The sequence below is a fragment of the Puma concolor genome, chromosome A3, assembly GCF_028749965.1.
Source record: "Puma concolor isolate L17-30 chromosome A3, mPumCon1.1.hap2, whole genome shotgun sequence".
In the NCBI taxonomy this organism is placed as follows: domain Eukaryota; kingdom Metazoa; phylum Chordata; class Mammalia; order Carnivora; family Felidae; genus Puma; species Puma concolor.
The window spans coordinates 86,176,025-86,190,856 of record NC_141669.1 but is presented as its reverse complement, the minus strand read 5'-3'; the positions used below and the strand labels follow the sequence as shown (position 1 = coordinate 86,190,856).

Sequence of the window (14,832 nt, the reverse complement as noted above, 5' to 3'; positions counted from 1 at the left end):
TAATCACACAGACAGATTTCACAACTCCTGTGTGCTTGTCTGTGACTTTCTTTTTCCTGGGGCCTGGAACTGAGTGCATCTAAATGCACCTTTTTTTTTTTTTTTTTTTTTTTTTTACATTTATTTATTTGAGAGAGATAACCTGAGTGGGGAAGGGGCAGAGAGAGAGGGCTAGAGAGCGAATCCCACACTGCCAGCGCAGAGCCTGACACGGGGCTTGAACTTACGAAACTGCAAGATCATGACCTGAGCCGAAGCCAAGAGTGGGACGCTTAACCGACTGAGCTACCCAAGCGGCCCGAGAACTGAGTGCATCTAATTCAGCCAGCTCACCTGATGTAGGAAGCCCCAGGTCACTAAAATAATCCTTGATGCGTAATCCAGAGCTCGTATTTCCATATGAAATTAAAATGTAAAGAAAAGTCCAACATTTAAATTTTTCTGTTAATTCGATTCCAGCCATATATACCAGATTGCCCCCTTAGAATCATTTAGAGAGAAGAAAAGCAGTCTTTTGATTAATCCAACAGATTAATCTTGAATACTGTTTTTACAGTAACATCTGTGGAAGTAAATGTTTATAAAATTAGGCTTCATATGGGGCCCCTGGGTGGCTCAGTTGGTTGGGCATCCGACTTCGGCTCAGGTCATGATCTCGCGGTCCGTGAGTTCGAGCCCCACGTCAGGCTCTGTGCTAACAGCTCAGAGCCTGGAGCCTGCTTCAGATTCTGTGTCTCCCTCTCTCTCTGCCCCAACCCCACACATGCTCTGTCTCTCTCTGTCTCTTAAAAATAAATAAATGCTAACAAAAATTTTAAAACAATAAAATTAGGCTTCATGAAGCAATATAATCTAGCTAAAAGCGCTTTGAAATAGAAAGTATCAGATATGTGTCGTTATTCCCCTGGTAGCACTGAACAACAGAAACACCACTAGGAAAACAGTGAGGAGCATTGCTTCTCTGAAGTGCAGAGAGTAATGTTCTGGAACCTACGGAGGAACTTTGAAGTTGCAGCTGAAATGTACTTTTAGCCGAATCCCCATTTACAGGAGATTGTGCATTTAGATTCGGTTTATAATAGATCCTTACTCAGCACTTTTTCTCGTCAGCAAAATCTAAATGATTTTTGCAAATAAATCACTGCACATCCTATGTGCAGCGATGCTAAATCCACACATGCGCACAGTCCTCATTACCCTGAGTCCGTATCTGCAAATTCACTGACCTTTGTTGAAAGTCCAAAATCAACACCACGTTGCTTTCATGGCCATTCCCATCCACCCAGAGTGGTGAAAACTTTGACTTGTCTGACACGTGCACCCCCAATGGAGGCGGAACGAGGTTGACGCTCTGCCTTGTTTCGACTAGCATACTATAATCATGACCTGTTTAGTGCCATGTCGTGGCCCGTTAGGTGCCATGTCGTTAGCATTTTGGTGCTTTTTGTTGGCAATTTCGCTGCTTAAAATGGCCCCCAGGGGGCAATGCAGATGTGCTGTCTGTGTTCCTGAGTGCGGGAAGGCTCTCATATGGAGAAAATAACACGTGTTAGATGAGCTTCCTTCAGGCTGGAGCCATGGTGCCATTGGCCGCAAACCTCAAATAATGAGAGTTGACGTATGTACCTCTTGCCTTTAGAAGGATTCGTCCTCCTTGGGCTGCTTTGGGCTCTCATTTCTGTGACCTGCCCCATTGATTGGCATTTCAAGGCAACTGTGGAGTTTCTAACCCACCTGGAACAGCACCCAGCATAGCTCCTACGCTAACATCCTTCTTCATCCTCTTCAGTTCGCTCAGTGCCGAGAAGAAACACAAGTACCTTCTAACTGTTCTGCAGCCCTCGCCCCTGAATCAAGTTAAAGGGTTGCCTGAGCCTCTGGTTTTTAAACATGGGTGCATATGTGAAACACCTGGGAAGCTTAAACAGTTACTACTGCCTGGGTTGTGATTTAATTGGTAGGGGCTATGACCTGGGTGGTAGGATTTTGAAAAGCTTCCCGGGTGATTCAGATCTGCAGCAAAGTTTGAGACCCTTGGGCCTAAATCACTGGCTTGGTTCTGCCGCAGGGCCAGGGCATGTGCTCTGCGACCACAGGTCTAGTATTAGTAAAGGCAATCGGCATTTTAGTAACATTGCATATTCAGGATACCTCTGCTTTTAAATTTTTTTATTTTATTTTTGAGAGGGAGAGACAGAGCGTGAGCAGGGGAGGGGCAGAGAGAGAGAGGGAGACACAGAATCCGAAGCAGGCTCCAGGCTCCGAGCCGTCAGCACAGAGCCCGACGCGGGGCTCGAACCCACAAACTGCGAGATCATGACCCGAGCCGAAGTCGGACGGCTCAGCCGACTGAGCCACCCAGGCACCCCCAGTACCTCTGCTTTTAAAGCTATGGGGTATTCAGGAAAAGAGTCAAAAAGCTTTCCTAGTGCATAACCCCCCCCCCCCCCCCGCAGGGCTAGAGAGGCATTAGAAGGAGCACAAAACTGGTGTCTAATTAGCTGAGGGGGATTAGCTCATAAGTCTCCCCCAGGTGAAAGGACTTAATGCCCCAAGCCAACCTAGCCAATTAAGTTACAAAAGGAACTAGCTGTTGAGTGAATTAGACTTCTCATGCTCTCTATTTTATTATAATGGACTTCGAGCCATTATAAATGGAGCAGTCAGTGTGGTTACTTTCTTTTTTACTGGGGTAGATTGAACCACTATTTCTACAAAGAACTCTTTGTAATTGGAATTCATGATCCAGATTTCACCAGAATCAATCACAAACTTTTTTTTTTTTAAGTTTATTTATTTTGAGAGAGAGAAAGAGAGAGGCAGAAGCAGAGGGAGAGAGAGAGAATCTCAAGCAGGCTCCGCACTATCAGCACAGAACCCAACGTGGGGGTTGAACTCACGAACTGTGAGATCATGACCTGAGCAAAAACCAGGAGTCAGATGCTTAACTGACCGAGCCACCCAGGTGCCCCTCGATCACAACTGTGAATGACCCTGTGTATTTCATTCCATTTTATTCCAGGTGGCTCAGTGACAGCACAGAGTGACAGTATTTTAATAGGTGGCCAGTGTACCTAAAACATTTGATAAGAAGCAGTCCTCAAACAAGAGTCAAGCGCCGAACTGACTTACCACTTTTCTTGCTTAAAGTATCAGATGGTTTACTGCCCACACATCATAATGTGCCCCCCCCCCACCTTAGCAGCCCACCTTCCACCTCTCACACCGAAGTTCACGCTGCCGTAGCTTGTCTCCTGACATTCCCGCCGCAAGAAATGTCCACACCCACCTACCACATACCGTTTCTTTTGTGAGGCCTTTCCTGGCCATTCCAGAGAAAATTAGCCTATGCCCCTTCTCCCCCTACCCTTCAGCACTTCATTCATCAAATCACAGACTATTTGAGCTCCAGGCAGGAGGCACCCAGCGAAGGAACAAGAGAAACCAGCGACCGGTCTCCTGGAGTTCCCTTCCGATGGGACGAACACACACACACACACACACACACACACACACAGTGGGCTCTTCGTAAGTATAGCACCGATCACACAGATGTGGAGCCAGTTTATGTGCCTGCTCCTGCTGAGGTGTGTGAACCCCTCAAGGCTGTGCGGGGTGTCTGATTCCCACGTGGACCCCCGGCACCCAGTCGTTAGAACTCGCACTCCCCGCTCCCCGGACTGCACAATCCAGCTTTGAGACGGGAGCAAACCAGAATTCCTCCCGCAGGGCCAGGAGCCTGGTTCTGACCAGCAATGTCCTCCCCCGACCCCCCGCCCCCGGTGTTCTTTCTTGTCTGTTCACAGGACTGGGTGGCACAAAGTACATCTCCTTTGAGGAGCGACAGTGGCACAACGACTGTTTCAACTGCAAGAAGTGCTCCCTCTCCCTGGTGGGGCGAGGCTTCCTCACAGAGAGAGACGACATCCTGTGCCCGGACTGTGGGAAAGACATCTGAAGTCCACACCGCTGGCTGCTGGCGACACTCACGGATTTATGTACGCTCTCCTTCTCAGCCAGGCAGTATTGCGTCTGGTCTCCACCGGCCGCGTTGAGACTCTCCTCTTGTACTTTTCTCAGTGATATCCACGTTTGTTTAAACCCTTTAATCCTTTGTACTAGTTCAGTCCCAGGGAAGGAGGAAACCCCTGTGTAAACCCTCGGTGGGAAGCTGGTTTTGGAGTTTTGTAATCAAGCAAGGCAAATCCAAGTGCAAAAATCCTTTCGAATGACAGCTTTGTAAATGTATCTTTCTTTCACTGCGTATTTAATTTTTAAGTGCAATTAACATGTCACGAACTCGAGTGTCCCAAACCACACGAGATAATGCAGAGTAGGTATTTACAAGTATGTAACTTCCTGTCACGTAAGCCCTAAAGCAAGATTATACAGCTTACAATAAAGTTATCCAGAACAAAATGGCCACACAGCGTGTGAAACAATGATTAAACACTGAAGTTCTGAGCACCGCGGTATAAAACGCTTTATCGTATGTTCCGCTGATCGCTGTATGAAGTGCACGTTCAGACGGGCTGGGTCAGCGTTCACTGAAATTACATCACACCTTTCAGTGCAAAGAAGGCCTTCAGTCAGCAGCACAGCCTCTCTCTTGCTACCTTCTCTTTGTGCCTCTCTCCCACATTCTCTTGCTCTGCATTGGATGCAGCAGCATAAACTCCAGAATATGAGCAGCAGAAAATGACAGTGAAGGCAGTTGGGGGGTGGGGGGGGAGTCACTTTTTCTTTTTAGAGAAAGAGAGACAGGATGCAAGCAGTAAAGGGAGGGACTCTTTTCAAGTTTGTTTACTTTTGAAAGAGAGTGAGCATGAGGGGCAGAGAGGGAGAGGGAGAGAACGAGAATCCCAAGCAGGCTCCACACTGTCAACACAGAGCCAGAGGAGGGGCTCAAACTCACAAACAGTGAGATCATGGCCTGGGACGAAATCAAGAATCAGACACTTAACTGACTGAGCCACACAGGTGCCCATTTGGGTTTTTCTTTCTTTTTTCTTTTCTTTTTCTTTCTTCTTTCTTCTTCCTTCCTTCCTTTCTTTCTTTTTAAAAATTTTTAACATTTTTATTTTTGAGACAGAGAGAGAGCAGGGGAGGGGCAGAGAGAGGAGGAGAGAGAATCCCAAGCAGGCTCTGCACTGCGAGCACAGAGCCCGATGCGGGGCTCGAACTCACGAGCTGTGAGATCGTGACCTGAGCTGAAATTCAAGAGTCGGCCACTTAACCGACTGAGCCACCCACGTGCCCCATTGGGGTCACTTTTACTAACAGAGCTGAGTTCTTTCCCAATGCCATGGGTCCATATCCTACCTTGACTCGCCTTCTCGTTCATGAAGTGAAGGATTTCAAAAGGATACAAGCACCTTGAGGCCAGAGATGACCTCTTGTTCATCTGGGTATTCCCAACACCCTAGCAATTTAGGGCATGCTTTGGAAGCCTTCGGTGTTTCTGAAAGGGGGGAAAGGAGAGAGAGAGAATTGTGGCTATAAAGATATGAGCTCCTAGTTTGGCATTTGTCTGTAAAACCATCTGTGAAAGCATGGTATACGACCGGAAAGCACTGAGCCAATTTATGAGACACGGCAATGTGTATTTCTCTTTACAGAATGGTAACACTAGTGATTTTTGTCCTTAGTTTTCTGAGCACGGTACCATAAAACGATAGGCCATGCAACAGAAAACTCTGGTGGAAATCAAGTCCCACCCATGCTAGCATGTGTGAAGTCCGTCCCTTAACCTGAGTGCCAGTGCACGTGAGAAATGTCTGAGACAGGCCATCTGAGGACTCCACGACTCGCGAGTCGTTTTGCCTCCTCCTACTTCATGGGATAAAAGTGAAAACGTTCCTGCAAGTGTGCCTTTTGAAACAAAAATAACAAAGTTCAAAATAAAAAGGTAAAAGCTTTGCGAATCTCATTGTGGAGCAGCTTACCTGTTCCTCATTAGACCAACAGAGACACTGGACGCGCCCAACCTTAAATTAATGGTAGGGGAGGTTCTACTTCTAGTAAGGAGCTCCTGTTGGGCTCCAATAACCTTCTGGACAAAAATATTTAAAAATCTTCGAAAACCCTGGTGCACGACCCAAAGCAGGAACACTTGGGAGGGGAGCAGATACCTGAAGAAGAGAATGGCGGTGGGCATGGCTTTTACCGAGGGGCGGGTCCCAAAGGGGAGCTAAAACTCTGTTAGAGAACCTACGGTCTTACTGGCTTGAAGACCCAAAGGCCAGAGCTTGGCACAAACTGTCTCTGGGAGGTAAGAGTGAAAAATGGTATGAAAAAGAACCCCGAGTTCTCATGAAATCCCTACCAATCTCTGGCTGACAGCTAAATCACATGCAGAGGCTAGACTCTGAGTAGCCCAGCCAAGGCTCAAAGGTTGGGATTTTCGGGATGGTGGTGTGCAGAGCTCAGGGACTCTCTTCCCAGTGTAACCATGTAATTGGGAGAACTATGTGCGTGTGTGTGTACCAAATAAATACCTTCCACTCTTGGAAAATTACCCTAAAGGTGAGCAGCAAGTGGAGAAACATGCAGGGAAATCTATAGGTTATAGTAAGAAGAGTGAGAGTCTACAGCATTTGACCACGGACTGATCCCACCGCACCCCTGCCCCCAGTTTCATGTGACAAAAGCTCTACTCTGGGCAAGTGCAGCCAAGAAGGTAAAGGCTTCTACTGTTCTAGGGCTGTGCCCCAGGCATGACAGTCTGACAATCCTGGGATTCCCATCACTCCTGCTCCAGCCTGCCCACAAGGTGGAGGCTCCATGTTAAGACGGGCAGTCTGAGAAGACCAGAGGCTACTCCTAGGAGGAGGATTGTGTGAAGACATTTATTAGGATGATGTTGGTATGTTCCGCTAAGGATACCGGTCCTCTCTATCGAGCACCTACTCATAGAGGTGAAGCCAGACACCGTCCAGCCCCGAGGTGTGGGTGTAAGTGGCAGCTTTGGGAACTAGTAGCTCCGCAGCTCTGCAGGAAGGGACTATTTGGTACCAAGAATGGAGGAATCTGTGCCTAAGGGGACTATCAGAAACAATGGGGATCTTGGTGGCAACTGACTGAGGGGGGATGGTAGGTATAGGATACTAGCAGCAAAAAGCAAAATGGCAGATGAGCCAGGAGTTTAATGGAGAGAACCAGGGAAAGAGACAGGTAGGGAGAGCCCTCCTGGGATCCCACTTACCCCTAGGGTTCTGGAAGACCATAGGCATGTACCCCGTGGATTGTACCCACTCCGGAGCAAACAGTGTGGGGGTCCAGAAGACCATGGGCATGTACCCCGTGGGTTTTACCCACTCTGGATCAAACAGAGCGGGACCCAAAGACCATTGAAAGCATTCTCCAAGTCACACACAGATCATCAGCAAAGAGCATCTTATTAGCTCAAAGGGCTTACGCAGAAACCTCGAACCAAATGCTGGCCAAACATATAAACATGTTCAAAAAACTGAAGGAACATATATAATAACAACTCTCATCAGAGAACGCCAATAAAGAGATAAACATTATTTAAAAATCAAATGGAAATTCTGGAGTTGAAAAGTATAATAACCAAAATGGAAAATTCACTAGAGGGGATCAACACTACATTTGAGTTGAGAGAAGAAAAAAAAAATCAGTGAACTTGAAGATAGATCAACAGACATTATGAAATTTGAAAAATGGGGCAAATGAGGAAAAATTAACAGAACCTCAGAGCAACGTGAGACAATGTTGAGAACCAACATAGGTATAATGGGAGCATCAGGAGAGGAAAGAGAAAAGGGACAGAAAGAAATACTTTAAAAATTAATGGCTGAAAACTTCCCCAAGTTTGATGAAAATTTTTTAACCTACTCACCCATTCAAGAAGCTGGACAAACTTTAGGGGAGAGACTTTGATGTTTGAGGCCAACCACATCAAAACCTGGGTCTGCCTCCAGCCTGACTCTACTCAGCCTTCTATCAATTGGGAGTCATGACACTGCATGATATTTCTAACTGGCTCTAAAATAACACAGTTGTACGATACTACTACTTTTTATTAAACAACACTTTCCATTAAATTATGAAGTAAAACATACACTGAAGTGCACTATACAGGTGTTAGGTAAAACTGAACCATAGAGATAGAAGTAAGAATGGTGGTTACCTCTCAGGGAAGGGACACGAGAGAAGCTTTTGGAATGCCGGAAATGTTCTGTATTATGGTTGGCAAACTATGGTCCATGGCTAAATCCTGCCCACTGCCTGTTTCCTTAAACAATGGTTTTTTTGTTGTTGTTGTTGTTTTCAACGTTTATTTATTTTTGGGACAGAGAGAGACAGAGCATGAACGGGTGAGGGGCAGAGAGAGAGGGAGACACAGAATCGGCAACAGGCTCCAGGCTCTGAGCCATCAGCCCAGAGCCCGACACGGGGCTCGAACTCACGGACCGCGAGATCGTGACCTGGCTGAAGTCGGACGCTTAACCGACTGTGCCACCCAGGCGCCCCTCCTTAAACAATGTTTTATTGGAATACACCCGTGTCCACTCATTTACGCATCGTGCGGCCCACAAGACATTTTTACTACCTGGTCCTTGACGGAAATTTTGCCAACCCTTGCTCTAAACCTTGAGTGGCTACATATTTAGGGATATATAAATTCGCTCTGTAGAAGATTTTTTAAACTCTACAGTGGTTTATGATACCTCAATAAAAATAAAAATATGGGGGCGCCTGGGTGGCTCGGTTAGTTAAGCATCTGACTCTTGATTTGGGCTCAGGTTATGCTCTCACAGTCGTGGGAGACTGAGCCCCGCATGGACTCCATACTGGGGGGTGGAGCCTGCTTAAGATTCTTTCTCTCCCCCCTCGCCCCCCCCCGCTCACACTCTCAAATAAATAAATAAATAAATACATACATACATACATACATACATGTTATACTTTTTATAGTTTTCTCTACCGAACAATTATTTTCAAGCTCACCTTTCCCTTAAAACAAAGCAAGCGGACTTGCCTGATCTTTACTTGGTGATTCTAATACACAAAAGGTCTGGAGGTCAGTCCCTACCACCTGATGCTTCTACTGCGCCTCATGCTTAGTGCAGTGTTTCCTCGTAGGCTTGGGCACTTTTGACTTGGGCTAGTTAGTCACTGACTTTAGAAAAATCATCTGTGGGGGTTTCCTCGGGCTCAGGATGAGCCTGTCTTCCCACAGACGATTTCTGCTGCCTCTGCCATGCACCTGGAGCACCCCCGAACTGGAACCGCTTCCCAGTCACTTACTGTGTTTCTTTCACCACGCTGGTGGTCTAAGTTGTGGCTACAGATCTGTATGCCAGCCTGCTTGCTCATTTCCAGCCTCCGCCGCCTGCCCTGCTCCCTTTCCTGTTCTTCCTTGCTGTTTTCCTGTTCTTCCTTGCTGTTTTCCCGTTCTTCCTTCCTGTTTTCCTGTTCTTCCTTCTGTTCCTTCCCTCTTGTCTTCCCGCCCTCCCTCGGTAGGGCAGGTTTTCTTCTCATTTATCTTTGCCATGTGGGGTTGCTCTTTGGGGTCGTAGCTGTTAGGTTTCCTATTTTGGGGGACACGGGGCATTGACTTCTCTGTACTTTACATCACCGTCATCAAAGCCATGGCTCACGTTCGAGAGAACATCAAAGTGGCCTGCTTCCCTGGATTCTTGTGTTCTCTTAGACTTGTGACTGTCAGCTCATCAGTGCTTTTTTTCCCTCAAACATTTTTTCCAGCAGGATTGTTCCTTAGTTTAAAAAGTCAGCTTCTTTCTCTACGGTTTGGCATAAGAAAACGATAAACGTTTGTTAATTCCTCTCTTTGTGACTCAGTCTACAATGTTGAGACTTACCTTAATCTTGCCTATTTTAGTATGTTGGAGCTTTGATTCAAAAATGTAGAACTCTCTTGTAGAACAAGTTATATATTTATTAGGATTACATACTTACACTTGGCGGTAGTATTTAGGATACTGTACAATTTTTAAGTTTATGTATTTATTTTGAGGGGGGGAAGGGGCACAGAGAGAGGAGAGAGAGAATCCCAAGCAGGTTCTGCATGGTCAGCGCAGAGTCCCACGCGGGGCTCAATCTCACGAACTATGAGATCATGACCTGAGCTGAAATCAAGAGTCAGAGGCTTAACCAGCTGAGCCACCCAGATGTCCCAGGATATTGTAAAATTCTTACTAGTTTACCTTCAACCCAAACCACGAAAATCCAGTCACCAGACTAACTGAAAGCAAACAGGTTTCCTCATGAGGCAGTCACCTGTTGTAGAAACTCATCAAAGAGAAGTGACTGCCGTTTGGCACGTGAGCTAGACCTGGGCACTCGGAGGCTCCCTGCTCCCTCCCTCGTCCATGGAATGTGGGAATATAGCTTGCCTTTCCCGCTCCCAGAGGCTGCCCCATGGACACGGCCTTGAGATAGTGATGTGGGGTTGAGAACACCCACACAGTATATGTGACGGAACCCCGTTAAGGGGTCTTTATCAACTTTTACAACCTGGAGGCTGGGCGCCGGGATCCATTCATCTTCGTTGCCACCCAAGACAAGCCTCGTATAGAAGTTCCCTTTGCTTATTAAAACTGTCACCTACCAACCTGGAGCGGCCTTTCTCTTCAGTCTCTCCCTGCCCTCCTACAAGGGGGCCAGTTTCAGATTCCACCCGGGGAATCTCCTGAGATGGTTACTAACACACATGACCTTGCATGGACCCTGACCGTAGCAAACAGCTCGGTAAATGTATCTGCTCTGATACAATGAGCCCTGGAGCCAGGCCGATGACCACCGTCTCAATACTGTCCTTAGTGACAGCTTCATCTCTGATAAAACTTCAAAGACATGTCTGTGAAACTCCGCAGTGCTGGCGGTGAAGCAGAACCCTAGAGGTCAGCAGAGAAAGCCTGGTCATCAACAGAGGTGAAGCCAGAGTGTATTTAAAACACATCACTGATGGGGTGCCTGGGTGGCTCAGTTGGTTAAGCAACCGACTTCGGCTCAGGTCATGATCTCGCGGTCCGTGAGTTCGAGCCCCGCGTCGGGCTCTGTGCTGACAGCTCGGAACCTGGAGCCTGTTTCAGATTCTGTGTCTCCCTCTCTCCTCCCTCCTTCTCTGACCCTCCCCTGCTCATGATCTGTCTCTGTCTCAAAAATAAATGTTAAAAATAAATAAATAAATAAATAAATAAATAAATAAATAAATAAATAAACAAACAAACATTAAAAAAAAAAAAAAAACACATCACTGATTCACCACAGATGGACACAACCCAGTCTGTAAGCAGAGGGCTGCCCACAAGTCATAAAGCAGCCTAATAAATAAATTCTAATTCCCTTTGAGAAGATTTTTTAAAAATTAGCTAAAGTAGAATAAAAGTGGGATTAACTTGGGTTGTCAGTTAATCATATTCCTTTGGAAACTTAAAACAGGCGAAACATAAAATCAATTCTCAAACATCATTAGTGATGCCCGTTGGAACTTGAGGGCACCTCTCATTTGCTGCCTGGCCACTAAATGACAGAATGGGGGCTCTGGGATCCGTATAAGGTAGAAATATGGGGAAATAAGATCTGGAAGAGACTTGAGGGTCAGAGAGAAGTCTGCTTCCTGACAGAGGAGGAAATGGGGGAGCACAGAAGGAAGAAAGCTGACTCGAGACTACACAGAGGCCAACATACTAGAACCCAGGTCTCCCGACTCCTAGCTCACTGAGAATTTTCTGATGGCAGTAAAAAGCCAGCTGCTATACGTTTTTCTTTTTGATTTTTTTTTTCAACGTTTATTTATTTTTGGGACAGAGAGAGACAGAGCATGAACGGGGGAGGGGCAGAGAGAGAGGGAGACACAGCATCGGAAACAGGCTCCAGGCTCTGAGCCATCAGCCCAGAGCCTGACGCGGGGCTCGAACTCACGGACCGCGAGATCGTGACCTGGTTGAAGTCGGACGCTTAACCGACTGCGCCACCCAGGCGCCCCTGCTATACATTTTTATAATACTTACATCTCGTCCCTGTGGCAGCCAAGTTGACTGTCCTTTTAAATAACTGCTTTTCCAAAAGCTGGTGCCATTGTTTACGTTGTTCCCAGGGCAGGGATGGGGGTGGCTTCCAGAAAGGGACCCAACCTCTGGTTTAATACAGAAGGGCGTAGGTTTTAGTCACCACTCGGCCCACAATCAAATTGCCCGCCTTCAGAGAAGCCACTCGTCCTCCAGGTATCAGCGTCCTCTTTTGTAAAATCAGGAAGTTGGATTAGACTGTGTTTACAGTCGGAATAACCTCCACTGGAGAAGAACTAGAAAAACCCATCATTGGACTTAATCAGTTTCAGGGAGGGTAATCTATCTAAAATAAAACACAAACTATTTTCTTACATGAAGAGATGATTATGGGGGAAATGCCATCTCTGAATACATAACAGTTCTTCTGAAACACCGAGGAAACGTCTGGGTGATACCTATGCCAAAATGTGCATAAACTAAGAAAATGATCTTCTTTTTTTTATTATTTTTTTTGTTTAAAAAAAAAATTTTTTTAATGTTTATTTACTTTTGAGACAGAGGGAGACAGAGCATGAGCAGGGGAGGGGCATAGAGAGAGGGAGACACAGAATCGGAAACAGGCTCCGGGCTCTGAGCTGTCAGCACAGAGCCCGATGCAGGGCTCGAACCCACGAACCGTGAGATCGTGACCTGAGCCGAAGTCGGACGCTTAACCGACTGAGCCACCCAGGCACCCCGAAAATGATCTTCTTAAGAGTGGCAAAGCAACTGGGAGAGAATGACAAATAAAACCCTGTTACAAAAATAGGAGCAGTGTAACTTTCTCCCCAGACATCTATCAGCAATTACAGTTAGAAGCATGTGAATAAAGGGGTGCCTGGGTGGCTCAGTCAGTTAAGCATCTGACTTCGGCTCAGGTCACGATCTCATGGTTTGTGAGTTCGAGCCCCACATCAGGGTCTGTGCTTACACTGCAGAGCCTGCCAGGGATTCTCTCTCTCTCCTTCTCTCTCTGTCCCTCCCCCACTCTCTCTGTTTCTCTCTCTCTCTCTCAAAATAAATAAACTTAAAAAAAAAAAAACACACTTCTTAAAAAAAAAAAAAGCATATGAATAAAAAAAAAATCCAGGAATAAGACAAACGAACACACAGCAACAACAACAAAAAACAGCGACAGGCTCCTAGATACAGAGAACAAATGGGTGGCTGCCAGAGGGGGTGGGCGTGGGGAGATGGGGGGAAATAGGTAAAGGGGATTAAGAGGTATAAAATAAATAAATAAGTTGTAAAATAAAGCAGTCATGGGGATGAAAAGTACAGCACAGGGAAAATGGTCGCCAATAGCGTAATAACGCTGTATGGTGACTATACTTACTGTGAGCGTCTTATAATATACGTTATTGTCTAATCACTAGGCTGTACATCTGAAACTAATATAGGTCAACTATCAAAAAAAACCACAAAAAAACAAAAAACCCAAGCCTCTCTTCCTTCTGCCCCCCTACACTTTCTGCTCCCCACCGGAGAGGTGGTGGAGAGGCCAGGGAACAGGACAGGCCCCTCCTCAGGGCCCCCCTGCCCATGCGACGCCATACCTGCACATGTGGGGCCTTCAACTACCCAATCCAACACTAACCTATGTTTTGATTTGTCTCAAACACAGGGCATGTAAATTAATTTTTAACTCATTAATTATTTTCCCCCGGCGGATCTTCTAAAAGAAAAATCCATTCTGTTTTGGGTTGGCTTCCTCAGGTTTCAAAGAATTAAAGACATAACTAGTAAACTATCTAGAATGCAGAATACCGTGACTTAAACTATATTAAATGTTCTTCAGATTCCTTCTCAAATTATTTGAATACTTAGACTGAAACAATTGGGATTGATCAAAGGATAAAACCCTTTGAGGGCAGGGGCCGTGTCTTATAAGGATGCCTTGTAAGAGTGTGAAAACACAGCAAACACCTGTTGAATGAATGATACATTTTTCCAGGGAGTTCACTTTGTTTGCGATTAAGAAAATAGAGAAAAGTTAACTTGACAGTCTCTTTTTCATTACAATGGTAAAACCGCAAACCCATCAAGTGATAATGACTTAAATGAGAGGAAATGAGAGGAATCTGTCAAAATAAAAGCAAACGGAACTAGGCATAAGCGCCATACTCTAATTGGTAACGTTTTGCACACGGATTCAGGCTAACAATTCTGCAGCTGCTGGAGTGCTGGAATTGAACAATGAAGGAAATGGATGGTGGACGGTGGGAGCCAAGTTTCTCACTGTTGGGGTGGGAGGTTACAGACAAGCAAGGGAAGCCTGGAATGATCCACAGGTAATGGATTCAAGTTGGAGATATCAGTATGAACTTATGTTAAACTTACTTTATAGAGAGATGTTTAAGATGCGTGTATCTACATGGTTAGTATACACACACATCTATTTCTTTGCTCTGTCAGTTGAGATCTAGAAGCAACGACGCCCCACTCTCAGTGTCCAGATCTTGCTAACACCATTCGTCAGTAAAAGGAACCAAGACTCTGTGGAGGAATGGCTGAGTTTAGGACGGGGGCAGGAACCTCACAAGATGAACCTACAGCAGCTGGAAGCACTAGAAAGTAAGGAAGGGCTCAGAAGAAACCACAAGGATGAGCCAAGAAAGGGACACAGGAGACAGCTGAAAGTTTCCCATGGCCAAATCTGGAACAACTGGAGAAAAAAAATAAGAAGGCATTAGATAATAACCCAAAGTGTAAGAGTCCAAGTCGACACTGACATAAGTTATTAAGTAAATAAATAAGGGCGAATAGATCAATCTGCACAGAGTAATCACAA

At 45.9% G+C, this 14,832-nt stretch overlaps 1 protein-coding gene across 5 annotated transcripts in view; it reads left to right on the top strand.

Moving 5' to 3' along the window:
* The window catches only part of FHL2 (four and a half LIM domains 2), a 66,446-nt gene extending 62,023 nt beyond the window's left edge, over nucleotides 1–4,423 (top strand). For all 5 annotated transcript variants that reach the window (XM_086701449.1, XM_086701450.1, XM_086701452.1 and 2 more), the window contains one exon: nucleotides 3,807–4,423. In XM_086701449.1, coding sequence (XP_086557575.1) covers nucleotides 3,807–3,958 — 152 coding nt within the window. In that variant the 3' untranslated portion in view covers nucleotides 3,959–4,423. The remainder of the gene's footprint in view (nucleotides 1–3,806) is intronic.
* The last annotated feature ends 10,409 nt before the right edge of the window (nucleotides 4,424–14,832 follow it).